The sequence below is a fragment of the Staurois parvus genome, unplaced genomic scaffold (assembly GCF_062004578.1).
Source record: "Staurois parvus isolate SC_StPar_1 unplaced genomic scaffold, SC_StPar_1.0 ptg001702l, whole genome shotgun sequence".
NCBI lineage: Eukaryota > Metazoa > Chordata > Amphibia > Anura > Ranidae > Staurois > Staurois parvus.
In genome coordinates this window covers 389255-412394 of record NW_028319498.1, presented here as the reverse complement: position 1 = coordinate 412394, position 23140 = coordinate 389255, and the positions used below count along the sequence as shown (strand labels likewise).

At 45.7% G+C, this 23140-nt stretch overlaps 1 protein-coding gene across 1 annotated transcript in view; it reads left to right on the top strand.

Moving 5' to 3' along the window:
• Positions 1 to 23140, top strand: part of LOC149434700 (uncharacterized) — a 169348-nt gene that overhangs the window by 136409 nt on the left and 9799 nt on the right. The window contains exons 37-40 of the mRNA XM_089663504.1: positions 1112 to 1390; positions 6247 to 6501; positions 8395 to 8673; positions 11171 to 11438. Coding sequence (XP_089519630.1) covers positions 1112 to 1390; positions 6247 to 6501; positions 8395 to 8673; positions 11171 to 11438 — 1081 coding nt within the window. The remainder of the gene's footprint in view (positions 1 to 1111; positions 1391 to 6246; positions 6502 to 8394; positions 8674 to 11170; positions 11439 to 23140) is intronic.

Sequence of the window (23140 nt, the reverse complement as noted above, 5' to 3'; positions counted from 1 at the left end):
ATTCTGTGGCCCTAATAACGTTTCTGTGGCCCTAAGTAACAATTCTCTGGCACTGAGTAACAATTCTGTCTGTCCCTGAGTATGAATTCTGTGGCCCTAACTAGCGTTTCTTTGTCCCTAAGTAACGATTCTGTGGCCCTCATTAACAAGTCTGTGTCCCTGAGTAATGGTTCTCTGTCCCTAAGTAACTTTTCTCTGTCCCCAAGTATCGTTTCTGTGGCCCTAACTCTGTCCCTGTCCCTAGTACAGAGCGGTCTGCCTCTGTTCAATGACTGCAGGCAAATGAAGAATTCCAAAATGGCCGCTATTTATAGCTCGACCATTACACAGTGCTGGCTGGCTGGCTGCTGATTGGCTGATGCGATCACGTCGTTGAGGAATGCATTATGGGTCAGCGCGCCTTGTCTGCGCGCCTTCCCAGACATCCCCGCTCCGTCGCCGCACATGTCAGCCGCCATTTTCTGAAAAATTTCGATTCGCGCGTCCGAATTAGGCTATTTTTCGGATTCGGCACGAATCAAAATTTTTCCGATATTCGACTCGAATTCCACTTCGGATACTTCGATTCGCTCATCTCTAATCCTAATCTTGGGGAGATCCGGAAAATATGACCGGAGTGGTGACGTCATATGGAATAACATAGAAGGGTGGACGGGCAGAGAGATCGGAGCATGCATCTCCAGCTCTTCTGTTTTCTTTGCTATGTCTTTCACAGCCACTCCATAGCAGGGGCGGACTGACCATTTGGAAACACGAGCACTGCCCGAGGGCCCGGGGTCAGTAGGGGGCCCCATGAGATGCCCCTGGTACCTTTTTTCATAGACTTTTTTGAGTTTGGGCAAGGACACTGGGGTCCCATGGTCCCCTATTGCCCGGGGGCCCCATAAGTTGTCAGTCCGCCCCTGCTCCGTAGTAACAAAGGGGCTCCCATCCATTTTATTTTTTAAGAACAGCTTCTGCTCCATTTTCTATGTTTAGAAGAGTGTTGCAAACATTATGCTTGCACCATTCTTTGCACTTCCTCCCATTATATGTATTCATTTTGAAGCAGATTAATCTTCTTCCATCTCATTCATTTTTTTTCTGCTAATATTGTTATATTTCCACACAGATCCCACCCCACCAGGCAGCATAACCTTTACTATGATAGGAACTAAGAATGTCACCTTATCTTGGGGAGATCCAGTAAATATGACCGGAGTGGTGAAGACATATAATATAATTTATTGGAATACTTCTTCTCCTTCAATCATTGCTGGATCTGTGACAAGCAACACAACGAATGTCACCCTTCAAAGCTTAATATCGGGGACCAATTACACCATCTCTGTGGTGACAGTCATACCCTGGGGGTATCAGAGCACGGCTGTAATTGGATCGGTCTGTACAAGTAAGCTTTTGCTCCTCTTAGTGCTGTTTATAAAGAAATATTGGTCAAATTTCCTGAATGAGTTTGAAAATGAAAGAAGGACTGTCAGTATTTCAAAAAACTCTTGTGAGTGCCCAGATTCTCAAACCCCTCTTATACACTATACAAAAGTTACCAAACAAAGATTTATCTGTCCGAGCTGCCAAACTCCACTTGGATGCTGAGAAGTCATCACCTGAAGCAAAATTGAAGCTGATCTCCTGAGTCCCCCACAGCTCACATTGGTTTATCCAGTTGGCCTCCAAGTCATTACAGGAGAGAGCGGTGCCATGGAGGTCAGCAGGAGGGTCCAGATGAACTCTGCTTCAGTGTTGGGAATTCATCCTTGAAGGTTTGATGGGAACAACACTTCCAGGAGTTTTGATCACTCATGCTGGTTTATCCTGCTGACCTTCACGCCATTACAAGAAGTCAGCTGGTGAAACCGGGAAGAGCTGCGGGGGATCCAGAAGATTGATATCACCAGACATGTTGGTTTTCTTGTAGATTTTAAAGGATGATTTCACAGTATCAGCGCGGTGCTCAATGGTGCAGGCAGTAGGAAAGGTGTATATATTTACAGTCTTTATATATAAGTGTTCATTTTCTTGGTAACTCTTGGACAGTGAGAGGATCTTTTGGTGCGTATCAGCCTGTGTACTGGGGTGAAGTTCCAAGCTCCAAGGATTCTTTGTCCTCTCCCACTGCTCTGGAAAGAGAAGTAGACATTGCATATCATTTTTTAAGACAGACAATTCACATTGCTAGTTACATTTTAGCTTTTTAGGTCTCCAACACAAGTGCCTGAGGAATTTGTTTGTACAAGTAAGATTTTGCTCCTCCTAAATGCTATATTTAAAAAGTGTTACTGGACAGTTTTCCTGCATGAGTATAAAAATTAAAGAAGGCCTGTCAATATTTTGAAAAAGTCTTTTGAGTGTGTAGATTCTTATTTCCCCTTTCAGAAGCTTTTCAAAGTTACCAAAGATATCTCTATCCGTATTGCCAAACTCCACTTGGATTCTGAGAAGTCATCGCCAGAAGTGAAGTTGAAGCGGATCTCCTGAGTCCCCCACAGCTCACATTGGTTTATCCTGTTGGCCTCCAAGTCATTACAGGAGAGAGCGGCACCATGGAGGTCAGCAGGAGGGACCAGATGAACTCTGCTTCAATGTTGGGAATTCATCCCTTAAAGTTTGATGGAACAATACTTCCAGGGGTGTTGATTTCCTGGATCCTAAGAACTTTATCTGTCTAGACTTTAGCATTGGCGTTACAATATGATGTCAGCAATGTGAAATACAATCCTACAATGAGATTTTGTGTTTGGGAAGGGAAGGGGCAAAGACAAGAAGAGGTCTCCTTATCCACTTATCATACCCTTGTTTTTAAAGATATAGAACTCTTCTCCTTAGCCGTGTTTTTTTCTGTTGATCATGATTTATTATATTGTAACTGCAATAATACACTCTGAATGTAGCCATTGAATATAAATATGATTTTATCCCCTATCCACAGAACCGATATCTGTGACATCACCGCAGATTGTTGCCAAAACGATCAATTCTATGTCCCTGAACTGGACACAACCAACTGAGTATCAGAGCTCATACACCTACAGGGTGCAGACCAATGTAACCTCACCATCTACACTGATAAATACTACAACAGTGAGCAGTCCATCAGCTACAATAGGAAATCTGACAGCGGGAGAGACGTATACATTCACTGTATATACAATATCTGCCTGTAACATACAATCAGACCCCACATCTATAACTGACTGCACCCGTAAGTACTGCCAAATAGGAAAACCAACCCGTAAAAGCCTTGATAAGCCATTGCCAGCAAACATTCTCTGCCTTGTTTATCAAAGTTTACACATGCATTTCTTGTTCATATTTCTAACATTCATATCAGCCAATCCAATCCTCCCCCTCATGATTGTCCCCTTTACTAAAGGTGTGAAAATCTGATTTTTTTTTTCCCACCAGTAACAAGAGCAAACATTGCTTCAGGCACATTGATTGAATCCACCAGTGGCTAGACAAAATAATTTCTATAAATATGTGAACTATTTAGTTATTGAGTTTTTCATATTGAACATTTTAAATATTACTATTGTTGTTATTAATTATTATGAATTAAGACGGATTATTCAAATGAAATACTAAAATATCACATGACTTCATAACATAACTCATGCCGGATTGTAGTAACTGAGCGGTATCATCCCACATACTCAGATGCGGTAAGATACCTCTCAGTAAATTGTTCGAAGTTCACTGTCGAACATTCTGTACGTTTGAATGTTCGACCACGAACCGAATAGGGGGGTGTTTGGACCATCACTAATGAAGAATATAATTATGTTGATAAAAAGACCGGCCTATAATTTTATATAAAAGCACCTCCTTCATTTGCTGAGCGATAAACAGCATCCAGAGACACACTTTCTCAAGGGAAAGCCAAAGAGGGTGCAAAGCAGCAAGTCCACAGGGAAAAGCCCAGTCAGATATATTAGCGGTCATGTAGGCAGTACCAAGGCCTGACATACAAGATCACATCATCAATACATCCCTCCAACCAATGTTTGTAATCAAGTGATTGGAATGATTGCATATTGGACAAGAAATAATTCATACAATGATGTGAAGAAATATTATGATGTGTATAAATAACGACCTTTAAAACTCGCATTTAAAGCCGAGCTCTAGGTAAATATTACAGACCCCAATTTATGAAGCTCTGTAATCATTAATAGATCATTAAAGTGTTTTTAAAGGCAATTTTCTTTTAATAATAAACATGTTATACTCCCCTGCTCTGTGCAATGGTATTACACAGAGCGGCCCAGAGCCTCCTCTTCTGGGGCTCTTGGCTCCTCCTATTGCTATGGGGCACCAAATGTGGGTTATACCAAAAATGTTGGTGTAACCTACGCACATGTAATGTACAGAAGTGATGGTCATCTCCATCTATCATCTGACGTGCACACTACTTACTTCAATGTTATCCCACTACAGTGTGTGCATGAGAGACTTCCAGACACCTGCCAGGGGGGGGCCCAAGGTTTTGACTTCTTGGGGCCTCCACAGAGTTTAATTCGGTACTGATCAGCATGAGCATGGGAGTTACATTGTCCCGGCCCCCAGCTCTTACCCATTTTACAAGGACTGTACAGTGCACTGAGCATTAGCAACACTCAGTGCACAATGGAAATCATTTTCAAAGGAAGGGAAAGAGGTTTTATGACATAAAGTTCTACCTGCTAAAAAGTTTTTATACTTTGTTACCTTCTTTCCTCTCCTTTCCTCAGGCCAGGTTACATCTAATGACAATTTTAAACTACTCTCCCTTGGCATCAGAGACACCGCTCTCTCCTGGTTCTCCTCTTACCTATCCCGACGCTCCTTCAGTGTTTCCTACAATGGTGCCACCTCCCCCTCTCTGTTGGGGTCCCCCAGGGCTCTGTCCTTGGACCCCTTCTCTTCTCCATCTACACCTCCTCCCTTGGCAAACTCATACACTCCCATGGCTTCAACTACCACCTCTACGCTGATGACAATCAAATTTACCTCTCCACCCCCCACCTCACCCCCACATTCTCCGCCCGAATCACTCACCTCCTAAACGACATCTCTGACTGGATGTCGCTCCATTTCCTCAAGCTTAACCTCTCCAAAACAGAGCTTCTCGTCTTCCCCCCTGCCCGCGCCCTCCCCCCATTCTATCCATCACTACCAACAACACCACCATCAATCCCGCCCCGCAAGCCAAAGTCGTTGGCGTCATTCTGGACTCAAACCTCTCCTTCCAACCTCATGTCAAATCACTTACAAACACATGCAGGCTCCACCTCCGGAACATCGCCAAGATACGCACCTTCCTTACCCCAGACACCACTAAACTACTTGTACACTCCCTGATTATCTCACGCCTTGACTACTACAACTCCCTTCTCACTGGCCTACCCCAGTGCAGGCTATCCCCGCTCCAGACCATCCTGAACTCAGCGGCTAGACTCATTCACCTCACCACCCGCTCCACCTCTGCCACCCCCCTCTGCCTATCCCTCCACTGGCTCCCTATCGCCCAACGCATCAAATTCAAACTACTCACTCTGACCTACAAAGCCATTCACAACACTGCCCCTAACTACCTCACCAACCTGATTTCCAGGTATCACCCTACCCGTACCCTTCGCTCTTCACAGGACCTCCTTCTATCTTGCTCCCTGGTCTCCTCCTCCCACGCACGTCTGCAAGACTTCTCCAGATCCTACCCCATCCTCTGTAACTCATTACCCCAATCCATCAGACTATCGCCTTCCCTCCTCACCTTCAGGTGCTCCCTGAAAACCCACCTCTTCAGGGAAGCCTACCCCACCCTCACCTAACTGCCGTTCTCCTTCCTACCACTCCATCCCCCACAGCCACTTCCTCCTGTACCACTACCCCCTCCCTCCTAGATTGTAAGCTCGAAAGAGTAGGGCCCTCTAACCCTCGTGTGCTGTTTGTAGTTGCTGTACTGTCTCATGTATTGTCCCCCCCCTCTATTGTACAGCGCTGAGCAAACCCTTTGGCGCTATATAAACTCGATGTAATAATAATTTTACCCGTTAGAACACAAAAAGTCTTTCTGAGTGGTTCAGGTAATAAAGCGGCAGGAGGAGGAGCTCTAGTTAGTACCACGTGGTGCAGTTTGTACCTAATCATTCTTAAAGTCTTATGCTGGTGCTCAGGATCCCCCCCCGCCCTCCACTTCCCTTTCAGCCTTTATAATAAAATCAGTATGCATACCTTATATTACTAATACAATTTTCTTTTTCCTGTTAGTTCCCGGACAAGGTGTCGGGGCCACAGTGAACAGTTACACGTCGGTGAATTCTCTGGTGGTGAACTGGACGGCACCAGCAGGAAAAGTGTCTTATTATAACGTCACTATAAGAGGAGACATCAATAAAACAATACAGACTAACACGACACAAGTCAATGTTACCGGATTATCACCAGGAAGAGTCTATAATGTAATAATACTGACAGTCAGCAGTTCCTGCAGCCAGGCGGCCCCATCGCTGTCACAGGCTACATGTAAGTATGATCAAGGTCATATGACTTTTTGTTAAAAAAAAAAAAAAAAACACATAAAAAGTATAGTAACAATGTAGCAGATATAAGAAGCGCCACAGAAAATGCAATATAAATCAAATAAGCAGCACCTCTAACCAAAAAAGGAAAAATAGTGTACAAATAAAAAGTGCGCTAATTATTCACAAAAAATGCAAGGATAAATAATAAAAATAAAAAAATTCATAAATATAAACATAAGTCCAGCCACCATAACAGTGATAGTCCAATATCAACTTAATGTCGATCTTGAAAACAAACACCCGTGTGCAAATCCGACACCAGATGAAATGAATACACTCACCAGAGCTATATGCTGATATATTATAAACCAGCATGATGGCATTTTGCTCTGGGAGCGATGATCTGCAGGATATCCCAGTAGAGGAACAGCAACCAATAGTGATCCAATCAGCACATATGGAACAGCTAAGCAGCAAATGATCTTCCAATAACATGGGCAAAGCTCGAGGAATAAAAAGAGAATAAGAAGAGATATGATGGTGCAGTACGTTTAAAACCAGTAAAATTTTATTAATAAAGTATTGCACTCACAAAGAAGGTGTCTAGCCGACACCAGCAATGACACCCTCTATAATAACGCATCCACAAGGGAAAAACCAAGGGACGAACCTCCTGCACCACGATCAACACAGCCGACAGCTGGGAGAAACGTTCCAATGTCACGTCCACTAGGCCAGTCCCAACGCGTTTCGTCACTTGCCGTCTTCAAGGGGCGGAGTCATAAAAAGTATAGTATTTTACTAAATGGTTCAAACATTTTTTTTACAGGACAAACACAACAAAAAACATATAAAACAAGTAATAAGAGTGAGCGCACAAGATAAACCAGAAAGGTAGCTGCTAGGATAAAAGGAAAAACCCCTCAAATAGACCATAGAATAAATATGCAGCGCTAAATAAAGTCCCTTGGGCCCTTTGATAATGTGTTTTCACACGAAACGCGTCACTGATTGAGCCTTGCCGCATTGACGTCACGCTTATACAACAAAAAACATGTATGCTGATAATACCTAGTTAATATAATAATGGTATTCAACAAATGTTTTTTTTATATCACAAATCCTTTTCTTCAAATATACATGCAGACCGCACTGAACAGAAAAAAGTGACAGTGACCGGGGTTGGGACAAAGATTTTTTAAAAATTATTTTATTTTTACAATTTGAGTTTAAATGAAAGGTGACGCTATCACTGTATTCCTTTATAAAAGATGATTCTTCTTAAAACTCATTGAATTCTTTTTTCTTACATTATTAAATTATCCAACAGACACCATAACCTTTACTATGATAGGAACTATCCTAATCTTGGGGAGATCCGGAAAATATGACTGGAGTGGGGACGTCATATGGTATAACATAGAAGGGTGGATGGGCAGAGAGATCGGAGCATGCATCTCCAGCTCTTCTGTTCTCTTCGCAATGTCTTTTACAGCCACTCCATAGCAGGGGCGGACTGACCATTTGGAAACACAGGCATTGCCTGAGGGCCCGGGGTCAGTAGGGGGCCCCATGAGATGCCCCTGGTACCTTTTTTCATAGACTTTTTTGAGTTTGGGCAAGGACACAGGGGCCCCATGATCCCCTATTGCCCGGGGGCCCCATAAGTTGTCAGTCCGCCCCTGCTCCGTAGTGACAAAGGGGCCCCCATCCATTTTATTTTTTAAGAACAGCTTTTGCTCCATTTTCTATGTTAGAAGAGTGCTGCAAACATTATGCTTACACCCCTCTTTGCAATTCCTCCCATTATATGTATTCATATTAAATCAGATTAATCTTCTTCCATCTCATTCATTTATTTTTTTTTTGCTAACATTGTTATATTTCCACACAGATCCCACCCCACCAGGCAGCATAGCCTTTAATATGACAGGAACTAAGAATGTCACCTTATCTTGGGGAGATCCAGTAAATATGACCGGATTGGTGAAGTCATATAATATAACTTATTGGAATTCTTCTTCTCCTTCAATCATTGCTGGAACTGTGACAAGCAACACGACAAATGTCACCCTTCAGAACATGATATCGGGGACCAATTACACCATCTCTGTGGTGACAGTCATACCCTGGGGGTATCAGAGCACGGCTGTAAATGGATCGGTCTGCACAAGTACGTTTTTGCTCCTCTTAGTAATATGTTTATTAAGAAATATTGGTCAATTTTCCTCCATGAGTTTGAAAATGAAAGAAAGACTGTCAGTATTTCAAAAAACTCTTGTGAGCGCCCAGATTCTCAAACCCCTCTTATACACTATGCAAAAGTTACCAAACAAAGATTTATCTGTCCGTGCTGCCAAACTCCACTTGGATGCTGAAAGTCATTGCCTGAAGCAAAGTTGAAGTTGATCTCCTGAGTCCCCCACAGTTCACTATCATGTACCTGGTGATGGAGGCCAATGGAGAAAGGGCTTCCCCTGCGGCTTAGTTCCAGACTCCCCTGAGAGTGGGACAGCGGGAGTCAGGCCCAAAGTTGCACAGGTCACCTGTAGGAGTGCTGGTTGGTGGTCCACTCAGAAGCACAGCTGGTGCACGGAGATAGGTCTGCAGACAGGAGGCGCCTGTGCGTGGTATGCACACCCTTCTGGGATTTAGATGTTTACTGGGTAGTCGGTTCAAGCCAAGGTCAGGTACCAGGTGGGAATCAGAGCAGACGAAGTCAGATGGGAAAGCCGAGGTCATACACAGAGGAGCGAGAGAAAGAGAGTATCCATAAGCCAAGCCGAGGTCGGATCAGGGGTAAAGCAGAGTAGACAGGTCCAGGAGCAAGCAGAGTCGGTAACAGGAAATCATGGGTTAAACCACAGGGAACAGGGCACGGGGAGCTAGAGATCATCCAGCAACTTGAGGAACTGATAAGCCTCCTTATAAAGGCCGTCTGGCACCAAACAGAGGCTGATGTGTACCTCTGTGGCCATGCAGAGTACTGGCAGAAATGCCAGAACTTCCAGAACTTCTGCCGTGGACAGAACCCTGACACTCGCACTGGTTTATTCTGCTATCCTCCAAGTCATTACAGGAGAGAGCGGCACCATTGAGGTCAGCAGGAGGGACCAGATGAACTCTGCTTCAGCGTTGGGTCCCTGAAGGTTTGATGGGAACAACACTTCCAGGAGTGTTGATCTTCTGGGTCCCTAGCAGCGTACACTGGTTTATCATGCTGACCTTCACACCATTACTAGAAGTCAGCAGGAGAAACCAGTAAGAGCTACGGGGATCCAGAAGATTAATATCACCAGACATGATGGTTTCCCATTAGATGTTAAAGGATGATTTCACAGCATCAGAGCGGTGTTCAATGGTTCTGGAAGTTGGAAAGGTATATATTTACAAATTTTCATTTCTAGGTGTCAATTCTCTTGGTAACTCATGGACAGTGACATGATCTCTTGGTGTATAGCAACTTGCATACTGGGGTGAAGCTCCAAGGATTCTTAGTCCTCTTCTTCTGCTCTAGAAGGAGAAGGAGACCCTGCATGTCAGATTTTTTAGACAGATGATTTTCATTGTGAGTTACATTGTTGCTTTTTAGGTCTCAAACACAAGTACCTGGGGTCATACTTTGTAAAATTTGGGTGTACTATCCTAACCAGGAACCAAAACACTGTCTACAGCTGTCCATAGTCATCGATAGCTGTATGCCAGTACTTGTGAAAACATATGCATATAGACCTACGTCATGGACTCAGTCTGTGTGGTTTCTAGAGGAATTCTCATAAAACGCTCTGCCAGCCCCTTCTACCTGCAATTTATAGAGTGAAAATTGTTAGATGAAATTCTTTTGGTGAATTGTTTGTGCGGCTGATGGGGAGAAGACAAGGCATAAAAAATGCCAAGAGTAAAAATCATGTGGTTTCTCATGGCTGGGGAGTCACAGATGGGGGTCTACAGCTGGCCAAAGACATGGATGGCTGGACACCCCTGTACTCGTGTAAATGGTGATGCTTCTCCTCATCAGCGTTTACTTACGCCTACAAATGAGGGAATGTCACATTCAGGATATGATGTTGTACAGGCATACATGGGAAAATGTTAATGCAGAGAAGCATCAGAGTTTCCATGAGTACAGAGGTGTACAACCATTCATTTCTATGGCTGGCTGTACACCCCAGCTGTAGGATCACAATGCATTTTCTATGCCTAGTTACATTTGCTTGCAAGCCGATTGCTTGTGGGGTGGATGGGGAGAAGACCATGTAAGAACTTTATCTGCCTAGACTTTAGCTTTGACGTTACAATATGATGTCAGCAATGTGGAACACAATCCTACAATGAGATTTTGTGTTTGGGAAGGGAAGGGGCAAAGACAAGAAGAGGTCTCCTTATCCACTTATCTTACCATTGCTATTAATGATGTAGAACTCTTCTCCTTAGCTGTGTTTTTCTGTTGATCGTGATTTATTACATTGTAACTGCAATAACACACTCTGAATGTAACCATTGATTATTAATATGACTTTTATCCCCTTTCCACAGAACCGATATCTGATTGCTCTGGAGCAACTGTACTTTGCAAAGTGCACAGTCTATTTGCTTTCAGTAAATCAACTCCTTTGTATGAAACAATTCTCACTCTAGTTAATTATATGACTTTTTTCCCCTATCCACAGAACCACTACCTGTGAAATTACCGCAGATTGTTGCCATAACTAACAATTCTGTTACCCTGAACTGGACACAACCAGACGAGTATCAGAGCTCATACACCTACAGGGTGCAGACCAATGCAACCTCACCATCTACACTGATAAATAATACCACTGCCTCAGCTACAATAGGAAATCTGACAGCGGGAGAGACGTATACATCAACTCTATATACAATATCTGCCTGTAACATACAATCAGACCCCGTTAATACAACTTTCTGCATCCGTAAGTACTGCCGAACAGGAAAACTAACCCATAAAAGCCTTGATAAGCCATTGCCAGCAAACATTCTCTGCCTTGTTTATCAAAGTTTACACATGCATTTCTTGTTCATATTTCTAACATTCATAGCAGCTAGAGATGAGCGAATTATTCAAAAATTCGGTTCGGCTGATTCGCCGAATTCGCCGCATAAATTCGATTCGAGCCGAATATATTCGCTGCGAATTTAACTTATAAAAAGGGTGTTTCTAGGCTTCAGAGAGCCTTTATATTAGTGCAGAACACTGTACCTTTAATTTAAATGCCCTTGGAGTCTGCTGGGGAAGAGAAATAATACTGTCAGTCAGTATGTCATGCAGATGAGTGCCGTCGATCTTAGAATCACCGCACACTTCACTCATTTGGGCAGTCACGGGGCCAAAACCAGAGTGTGGAGCCACAGTGTGGCGGTGCAGGCAGCAGCAATGGGAGGCCATACAGCACCCTATGACAAAATGGAACCCACCAGCAGTGTGAGGAGACCTGAAAGTGGCACATGGCAGAGTGTGGCGATGGAGACAGCAGCAATGGGAGGCCGTACAGGGACCCATGACACACTCTGGACCTGGCAGGAGCATGAGGAGGCGGTACAGGGGCCCATGACAGATTACGGGCCTGGCAGCAGCATGAGGAGTCGGTACGGGGGCCCATGGCAGATTACGGGCCTGACAGCAGCATGAGGAGGCGGTACAGGGGCCCATGGCAGAGTGGTGGAGCGTAAGCAGCTAAAATTGAAGGCCATACAGAGGCCTATGTTAAAAAGTCCCCCCAGCAGCAGCGTGGGGAGACGACTATCAAGAGTCCAATGGCAGAGTGGCGGAGCAGAAGCAGCTTCAATTGAAGGCCATACACAGGCCTAGGTTTAAAAGTTCCTCACAGTTAATTCCAATAACGAACTCTACTCCTCCGTGCAATCTACTTACGAGACCCTGGGCAGGTCTGGGTCCAATTTGTGGTAGAGACTGGTTTTGTTAAGCCATGCTTGAGCGAGTAATAACAGGTCTGTGCTGCCCTTTGGTGTCTGGCTTAATGCGCACAACACTGAACGTCCCAGCGTTTGTCAACGATTTGCCGTTAAGTGATGCAAACCCGCTGAACCACGTTCATGAGGAGCCGGTACAGGGGGCCATGAATCAGTATGGACCTGGCAGCAGCGTGAGCAGACGACAGAGGCACATGGCGCAGGGTGGCGGTGTAGGCAGCATTATTCTGAAGCCATACACAGACCTAGGTTAAAAAGCGGAAGCCGTCAGCAGCGTGAGCAGACGACAGAGACACATGGCGCAGGGTGGCGGTGGATGCAGCAGTATTCGGAAGCCAAACACAGGCCTCGGTTAAAAATCGGAAGCCGTCAGCAGCGTGAGCAGACGACAGAGGCACATGGCGCAGGGTGGCGGTGGAGGCAGCAGCAATGGAAGGCCATACAGCACCCTATCACAAAATGGAACCCACCAACAGTGTAAGGAGACCTGAAAGTGGCACATGGCAGAGTCTGGCGATGAAGTCAGCAGCAATGGGAGGCCGTACAGGGACCCATGACACACTCTGGACCTGGCAGCAGCAAGAGGAGGCGGTACAGGGGCCAATGGCAGAGTGGCGTAGCGTAAGCAGCTTAAATTGAAGGCCATACAGAGGCCTATGTTAAAAAGTCCCCCCAGCAGCAGTGTGGGGAGACGACTATCAAGAGTCCAATGGCAGAGTGGCGGAGCAGAAGCAGCTTCAATTGAAGGCCATACACAGGCCTAGGTTAAAAAGTCCCCCCAGCAGCAGCGTGGGGAGACGACTATCAAGAGTCCAATGGCAGAGTGGCGGAGCGGAAGCAGCTTCAATTGAAGGCCATACACAGGCCTAGGTTAAAAAGTCCCCCCAGCAGCAGTGTGGGGAGACGACTATCAAGAGTCCAATGGCTGAGTGGCGATCCGGGAAGTCAGCGTAGTGATTGCAGATGCAATGCAGAGATTCTATGAGGTGATGCCGTGGGTGCGAAGAAGATCATATACCGTCGTACTTCCATCCATAAGACGGAACAACCTGCGAACCGGGAGCTTTATTGCCCTGACCCGCTGAGCAGCTTCTGGGATACCCAAGAGGCCCATGGCAGAGTGGCAAAGCGTAAGCAGCTTCAATTAAAGGCCATACAGAGGCCTATGTTAAAAAGTCCCCCCAGCAGCAGCGTGGGGAGACGACTATCAAGAGTCCAATGGCAGAGTGGCGGAGCGGAAGCAGCTTCAATTGAAGGCCATACACAGGCCTAGGTTAAAAAGTCCCCCCAGCAGCAGTGTGGGGAGACGACTATCAAGAGTCCAATGGCTGAGTGGCGATCCGGGAAGTCAGCGTTGTGATTGCAGATGCAATGCAGAAATTTTATGAGGTAATGCCGTGGGTGCGAAGAAGATCATATACCGTCGTACTTCCATCCATAAGACGGAACAACCTGCAAACTGGGAGCTTTATTGCCCTGACCTGCTGAGCAGCTTCTGGGATACCCAAGAGTTTGGCTTCTGTGGGGAATATGGTTGAAAACTGAAACTTAAAGGCATGTTGACGGAAGGGCACCAGTGTCAGTGCTCCGGAGGGAATATAGCTTCAAAGCTGACACTTAAAGGTATATCGATGGTCAGAGACCACAGGAAGTGGAGCTTGCGTCTTAAATCGACTGAATGTGGCAGACGTGAAACGTCTACGGGCCGTATATGAAACGGGTTGTTCCTCTTTCTGGAATAAGTGTTGGAAATGGCCACTCTTTTTGGTGTGGCGTTTTGTCTATTTAATTCCGATAACGGACTCTACTCCTCCGTGCAATCTAGTTACGAGACCCTGGGCAGGTCTGGGTCCAATTTGTGGTAGAGACTGGTTTTGTTCAGCCATGCTTGAGCGAGTAATAGGTCTGTGCTGCCCTTTGGTGTCTGGCTTAATGCGCACAACACTGAACGTCCCAGCAATTGTCAACGATTTGCCGTTAAGTGATGCAAACCCGCTGAACCACGTTCATGAGGAGCCGGTACAGGGGGCCATGAATCAGTATGGACCTGGCAGCAGTGTGAGGAGACCCGAAAGTGGCACATGGTGCAGGGTGGCGGTGGAGGCAGCAGTATTCGGAAGCCATACACAGGCCTAGGTTAAAAAGCGGAAGCCGTCAGCAGCGTGAGCAGACGACAGAGGCACATGGCGCAGGGTGGCGGTGGAGGTAGCAGTATTCGGAAGCCAGACACAGGCCTAGGTTTGAAACTGGAACCCAGCAGCGTGAGCAGACGACAAAGACGCACATGGCAGAGGATGGATCTGGCAGCAGTATGAGAAGGCGGTACAGGGGCCCGTGGCACAGTGTGGTGATGGGGGCTACAGCAACTGGATGCCAGAAAGTGGCCGATAGGGCTGTATACTGCATGAAATTATAAAGTTGTAAAGACAGCGGCCTATAAGGCTATACACACTATAACAATCATGACTTGATTGACCATTGGCCTATAAGGCTATACACAGCATGAATATCATGACTTATTCTGAGAGTGGTTTGGAAGGCTATATACAAAAAGTAATTCATGAGCTGTCCGGACAGCGGACAATAAGTACATATATACAAATCAATTCATCAGCTGTCCAGCCAGCGGCCTCAAAGGCGACACATATAGAAAGCAATTCATGAGCTGTTCAGACAGCGGCCTCTAAGGCGACAGATATACAAAGCAATTCCCGAGGTGTTCAGGGAGCGGCCTGAACGGCTAGGTTATTACTAAATATATTTTTGTGGCCAAACATCGGCCTATAAATAGATGTCTACACAGTGACAAAAAATTATGTCGCCAGACAGCGGCCCCTAAGGCGACAGATATACAAAGCAATTCCCGAGGTGTTCAGTGAGCGGCTTGAACGGCTAGGTTATTACTAAATATATCTTTCTGGCCAAACATCGGCCTATAAATAGATGTCTACACAGTGACAAAAAAGTAGGTCGCCTTACAGCGGCGTATCCTACAAATTGACATTATAAGAAATGGTTTAGACCAAAAAAAAAAAAAAAACTTTGATGCGATGCTATACCTTAGTAGATTGTGGAAAGTCGACAAGTCAAGCGTAACTGTGTACATTACAGAAAATCTTAACAAGACAACCAAACATGTGGCCAAACCGTGACCGATACAACAAGTTAACAATGTAAGAAACAGGAGGGGGCCAAACCGTGGCCAATAAATAAACAGTCCACCTCATTGATGAGATGGACAACACGTGTCAAATAAATATTTAAAAAAATTGCTATTCCATCGGTCTGGAACTGGTCGACTATAAATAATTAAAAAGTTTAAATTCATGTGACAGTCGTCCAGCGACGTATAAATAATTTAAAAACACCAATTCATGAGGGGCCCGACCAGCAGAGTATAAGTCATTAAAAAGGTTCAATTCATGTGACGGTCGTCCAGCGAAGTATAAATAATTTAAAAACCCCAATTCATGAGGGGCCCGACCTGCAGAGTATAAGTCATTAAAAATGTGCAAAACATGAGTCGGCCGACCAGCAGCCTCTCAATAAAATATATATACAAATGTACGGATCAGGTGGAGGTCTTCCATTTGTCCCTAATAACATGTTTGGGGCATGATTCATGGCGGATTTAGTCAGTTGTGTCAGGAACTGGTGGTTTGAAATCCAGACTAATCCACGCCTGATTCATTTTCACAAACGTGAGTCTCTCCACACTTTCGGTGGACAGTCGTGTCCTCCGCGGAGTTACAATTCCTCCTGCCGCACTAAACACGCGCTCCGATGCCACGCTACTGGCCGGGCATGACAGCCTTTCAAGGGCAAATTCAGCTAGTTGGGGCCAAAGGTCAAGTTTCGTTGCCCAGTAGTCAAGGGGATTGTCTACCTCGGTTGGCAGGGTGCTGTCCAAGTAGGCCCGAGCCTGTTGTTTGAGGTCCTGCTCCAGGTCCACCTGATGCTGCTGCTGCTGCGGCTGGTTAGTAGTTTCCTCACTGCGCTGGTGAAGAAAGCTACTCATCATCGACTGCAGACTGAGGCAGCCGCTGCTGGTGGAGCTGCCACTGCTCCTACCACCCCACCCCTCCCCTGCTGCCATGGCAGCGGAACGCGAGCGCACAGGGCCCACAGTGTCTGAGGATGGACGTTGGCGCAGAAAGGCAGAGACCAACTGACTACATAGGTGGTTTTTATAGTACTTTATTTTGGCCTCCCTCTCAGCAGGTGTGAAAAAGGCCACCATTTTTGAACGGTAGCGAGGGTCCAACAAGGTGGACAGCCAAAAGTCATCCCTCTGTCTGGCGGTTGAGGACACGGCGGAAGAAGAGGTGGTAGAGGCGGACATCTTTGCTGGACCAAGGACGTGCAAACGTGGAGGCAAAAGCGGCGTGACCTGTCCAAGTTGCTGGTGCGGCTGTGCCGGCACCACGTTCACCCAGTGGGCCGTAAATGACATGTACTGTCCCTGACCGTAGTTACAGCTCCACACGTCGGCGCTGCCGTGCACTTTGGCAGAGACCGACATGCTCAAAGACTGGCCCACCATCTCTTCTACATGTGAATGCAGGGCTGGCACTGCCTTTTTGGCGAAGAAATGCCGGCTTGGCACTCTCCACCGCGGCTCGGCACAAGCCATCATTTCTCGGAAAGGTGCTGAGTCCACCACTTGGAAAGGGAGGGACTGCAGCACCAGCAACTTGGACAGGAGGACGTTCAGCTTCTGCACCGTCGGGTGCGTGCTCGCAAACTGTTGTCTCTTGGAAACAGATTCCAAGAAAGACTGCTGACGGAATCCGTGAAGAGGAGTAGCAGCAGAAGGAGCATCTGAATGAGCGGAAGATGCCAACGAGCGACAACTCCCCTCAGCAGAGGTGTTGGAGCCTTGACTGGCTGATAGAGGGCGATTGACGTCGGGTGACGGAGCAAGTAACGGAGCGGGTGATGGAGCGGGGGCTGGGGCAGGCAGAACCGCCGTATCTTTATCACGGTTTTCCCAGGCCACCGAATGGCGACGCTGCATATGCTGACGCAACGCTGTAGTCCCAACATTGGCCCCCTGGCCACGCTTGACTTTCTGGCCACATAGTCGACATACGGCTACGTTTACTTTCTCGGGCGTCTTGACGAAAAATTGCCACACCGCCGAGTAGGAAACTTTGCCCCCGCTACTCCTCACTGGCTGACTGCTACTTCCTCCGTGCACACCGGCACCACTACTGGCCGTGGTGGTAGGCTGCAGTGGAGCTGGTGCTCTACTCCGTAGCCGTTTGGCTCCACTGACACTGCTGCGACCCTGCTGCCTCCTGGGCAACCCACCGACTGTTTTGCTCGCTGGCAAGCTGGCACCCTCTTCTCCTGATGATGCGGAAGCAATAGCCTGATGACGACGAGGCTGCCAAGTGCGATCAGCCTCATCATCATCAATTAGGGTCTCCGCGTCACTACTAGCCCCCTCGGCTGCGTGTGGGTCAGGAGACAGACCTGTCTCTAGACCGGCTACCGAGCCACTCTCCTCGCCAGTACTTCTTCGCCTGGCTGCTGAAGAGGCGGATGTCTCCCCCCGTTCCTGACCGCCCTCTGTTAGCTCTTCCTCACTGTACAGTGGGGCTGAGCCCACAGCATGCGATACTTCGCTTGGTGAGGGAACACCAAAGGACAGGGGCAGGTCGAGGACACGTGATTTCAGTGGGCTTGCTCCCGGGCCATGCCAACTAACGGTTGTGTCTGACGTACCCACCGACCGTTGGCTGTAGGTGTCAGAGGTGACCTGGGAAGAGGAAGACGACCGAGTCAACCAATCGATGACGGCAGGGTTGTCGGTGGAGACACGACCGCTGGATGACACCGGGAGCACTGGCCTCTGGCTGCGACTAGTGCTGCCTCGACCCCTTCCTCTGCTGCCACGTCTGCTCGCTCCTGAAACATTGCCTCCTCTGCCACTCCTCTGCGTGTTGTCTGACATACTCTTTAATTCAATAAGCACCCCAAAAATAAAACCGGATTTAACTCTTTGAACGTACAATAGTGGTTGTGAAGCAGAAAGTCAGTTTATTTAGCACAATCGGTCAATTGCAGCTTGCCGTTGGCTGGAAACTGTACGTTTATGTCACTGGAATGCACTAATCACCCAAAAAATATTACCGCCAGCCGGCGTGTAAATGGATTTAACTCTTTGAACGTACAATAGTGGTTGTGAAGCAGAAAGTCAGTTTATTGTACACAATCGGTCAATTGCAGCTTGCCGTTGGCTGGAAACTGTACGTTTCTGTCACTGGAATGCACTAATCACCCAAAAAATATTACCGCCACCCGGCGTGTATATGGATTTAACTCTTTGAACGTACAATAGTGGTTGTGAAGCAGAAAGTCAGTTTATTGTACACAATCGGTCAATTGCATCTTGCCGTTGGCTGGAAACTGTACGTTTATGTCACTGGAATGCACTAATCACCCAAAAAATATTACCGCCACCCGGCGTGTATATGGATTTAACTCTTTGAACGTACAATAGTGGTTGTGAAGCAGAAAGTCAGTTTATTTAGCACAATCGGTCAATTGCAGCTTGCCGTTGGCTGGAAACTGTACGTTTATGTCACTGGAATGCACTAATCACCCAAAAAATATTACCGCCACCCGACGTGTAAATGGATTTAACTCTTTGAACGTACAATAGTGGTTGTGAAGCAGAAAGTCAGTTTATTTAGCACAATCGGTCAATTGCAGCTTGCCGTTGGCTGGAAACTGTACGTTTCTGTCACTGGAATGCACTAATCACCCAAAAAATATTACCGCCAGCCGGCGTGTAAATGGATTTAACTCTTTGAACGTACAATAGTGGTTGTGAAGCAGAAAGTCAGTTTATTTAGCACAATCGGTCAATTGCAGCTTGCCGTTGGCTGGAAACTGTACGTTTATGTCACTGAAATGCACTAATCACCCAAAAAATATTACCGCCAGCCGGCGTGTAAATGGATTTAACTCTTTGAACGTACAATAGTGGCTGTGAAGCAGAAAGTCAGTTTATTTAGCACAATCGGTCAATTGCAGCTTGCCGTTGGCTGGAAACTGTACGTTTATGTCACTGGAATGCACTAATCACCCAAAAAATATTACCGCCACCCGGCGTGTATATGGATTTAACTCTTTGAACGTACAATAGTGGTTGTGAAGCAGAAAGTCAGTTTATTTAGCACAATCGGTCAATTGCAGCTTGCCGTTGGCTGGAAACTGTACGTTTATGTCACTGGAATGCACTAATCACCCAAAAAATATTACCGCCAGCCGGCGTGTAAATGGATTTAACTCTTTGAACGTACAATAGTGGTTGTGAAGCAGAAAGTCAGTTTATTGTACACAATCGGTCAATTGCAGCTTGCCGTTGGCTGGAAACTGTACGGTTCTGTCACTGGAATGCACTAATCACCCAAAAAATATTACCGCCACCCGGCGTGTATATGGATTTAACTCTTTGAACGTACAATAGTGGTTGTGAAGCAGAAAGTCAGTTTATTGTACACAATCGGTCAATTGCATCTTGCCGTTGGCTGGAAACTGTACGTTTATGTCACTGGAATGCACTAATCACCCAAAAAATATTACCGCCACCCGGCGTGTATATGGATTTAACTCTTTGAACGTACAATAGTGGTTGTGAAGCAGAAAGTCAGTTTATTGTACACAATCGGTCAATTGCATCTTGCCGTTGGCTGGAAACTGTACGTTTATGTCACTGGAATGCACTAATCACCCAAAAAATATTACCGCCACCCGGCGTGTATATGGATTTAACTCTTTGAACGTACAATAGTGGTTGTGAAGCAGAAAGTCAGTTTATTGTACACAATCGGTCAATTGCATCTTGCCGTTGGCTGGAAACTGTACGTTTATGTCACTGGAATGCACTAATCACCCAAAAAATATTACCGCCACCCGGCGTGTATATGGATTTAACTCTTTGAACGTACAATAGTGGTTGTGAAGCAGAAAGTCAGTTTATTTAGCACAATCGGTCAATTGCAGCTTGCCGTTGGCTGGAAACTGTACGTTTATGTCACTGGAATGCACTAATCACCCAAAAAATATTACCGCCACCCGGCGTGTATATGGATTAACTCTTTGAACGTACAATAGTGGTTGTGAAGCAGAAAGTCAGTTTATTGTACACAATCGGTCAATTGCAGCTTGCCGTTGGCTGTAAACTGTACGTTTATGTCACTGGAATGCACTAATCACCCAAAAAATATTACCGCCAGCCGGCGTGTAAATGGATTTAACTCTTTGAACGTACAATAGTGGTTGTGAAGCAGAAAGTCAGTTTATTTAGCACAATCGGTCAATTGCAGCTTGCCGTTGGCTGGAAACTGTACGTTTATGTCACTGGAATGCACTAATCACCCAAAAAATATTACCGCCAGCCGGCGTGTAAATGGATTTAACTCTTTGAACGTACAATAGTGGTTGTGAAGCAGAAAGTCAGTTTATTTAGCACAATCGGTCAATTGCAGCTTGCCGTTGGCTGGAAACTGTACGTTTCTGTCACTGGAATGCACTAATCACCCAAAAAATATTACCGCCAGCCGGCGTGTAAATGGATTTAACTCTTTGAACGTACAATAGTGGCTGTGAAGCAGAAAGTCAGTTTATTTTGCACAATCGGTCAATTGCAGCTTGCCGTTGGCTGGAAACTGTACGTTTATGTCACTGGAATGCACTAATCACCCAAAAAATATTACCGCCACCCGGCGTGTATATGGATTTAACTCTTTGAACGTACAATAGTGGTTGTGAAGCAGAAAGTCAGTTTATTTAGCACAATCGGTCAATTGCAGCTTGCCGTTGGCTGGAAACTGTACGTTTATGTCACTGGAATGCACTAATCACCCAAAAAATATTACCGCCAGCCGGCGTGTAAATGGATTTAACTCTTTGAACGTACAATAGTGGTTGTGAAGCAGAAAGTCAGTTTATTGTACACAATCGGTCAATTGCAGCTTGCCGTTGGCTGGAAACTGTACGTTTCTGTCACTGGAATGCACTAATCACCCAAAAAATATTACCGCCACCCGGCGTGTATATGGATTTAACTCTTTGAACGTACAATAGTGGTTGTGAAGCAGAAAGTCAGTTTATTGTACACAATCGGTCAATTGCATCTTGCCGTTGGCTGGAAACTGTACGTTTATGTCACTGGAATGCACTAATCACCCAAAAAATATTACCGCCACCCGGCGTGTATATGGATTTAACTCTTTGAACGTACAATAGTGGTTGTGAAGCAGAAAGTCAGTTTATTTAGCACAATCGGTCAATTGCAGCTTGCCGTTGGCTGGAAACTGTACGTTTATGTCACTGGAATGCACTAATCACCCAAAAAATATTACCGCCACCCGGCGTGTATATGGATTAACTCTTTGAACGTACAATAGTGGTTGTGAAGCAGAAAGTCAGTTTATTGTACACAATCGGTCAATTGCAGCTTGCCGTTGGCTGTAAACTGTACGTTTATGTCACTGGAATGCACTAATCACCCAAAAAATATTACCGCCAGCCGGCGTGTAAATGGATTTAACTCTTTGAACGTACAATAGTGGTTGTGAAGCAGAAAGTCAGTTTATTTAGCACAATCGGTCAATTGCAGCTTGCCGTTGGCTGGAAACTGTACGTTTATGTCACTGGAATGCACTAATCACCCAAAAAATATTACCGCCAGCCGGCGTGTAAATGGATTTAACTCTTTGAACGTACAATAGTGGTTGTGAAGCAGAAAGTCAGTTTATTTAGCACAATCGGTCAATTGCAGCTTGCCGTTGGCTGGAAACTGTACGTTTATGTCACTGGAATGCACTAATCACCCAAAAAATATTACCGCCAGCCGGCGTGTAAATGGATTTAACTCTTTGAACGTACAATAGTGGTTGTGAAGCAGAAAGTCAGTTTATTTAGCACAATCGGTCAATTGCAGCTTGCCGTTGGCTGGAAACTGTACGTTTATGTCACTGGAATGCACTAATCACCCAAAAAATATTACCGCCAGCCGGCGTGTAAATGGATTTAACTCTTTGAACGTACAATAGTGGTTGTGAAGCAGAAAGTCAGTTTATTTAGCACAATCGGTCAATTGCAGCTTGCCGTTGGCTGGAAACTGTACGTTTATGTCACTGGAATGCACTAATCACCCAAAAAATATTACCGCCAGCCGGCGTGTAAATGGATTTAACTCTTTGAACGTACAATAGTGGTTGTGAGGCAGAAAGTCAGTTTATTGTACACAATCGGTCAATTGCAGCTTGCCGTTGGCTGGAAACTGTACGTTTCTGTCACTGGAATGCACTAATCACCCAAAAAATATTACCGCCACCCGGCGTGTATATGGATTTAACTCTTTGAACGTACAATAGTGGTTGTGAAGCAGAAAGTCAGTTTATTGTACACAATCGGTCAATTGCATCTTGCCGTTGGCTGGAAACTGTACGTTTATGTCACTGGAATGCACTAATCACCCAAAAAATATTACCGCCACCCGGCGTGTATATGGATTTAACTCTTTGAACGTACAATAGTGGTTGTGAAGCAGAAAGTCAGTTTATTTAGCACAATCGGTCAATTGCAGCTTGCCGTTGGCTGGAAACTGTACGTTTATGTCACTGGAATGCACTAATCACCCAAAAAATATTACCGCCACCCGGCGTGTA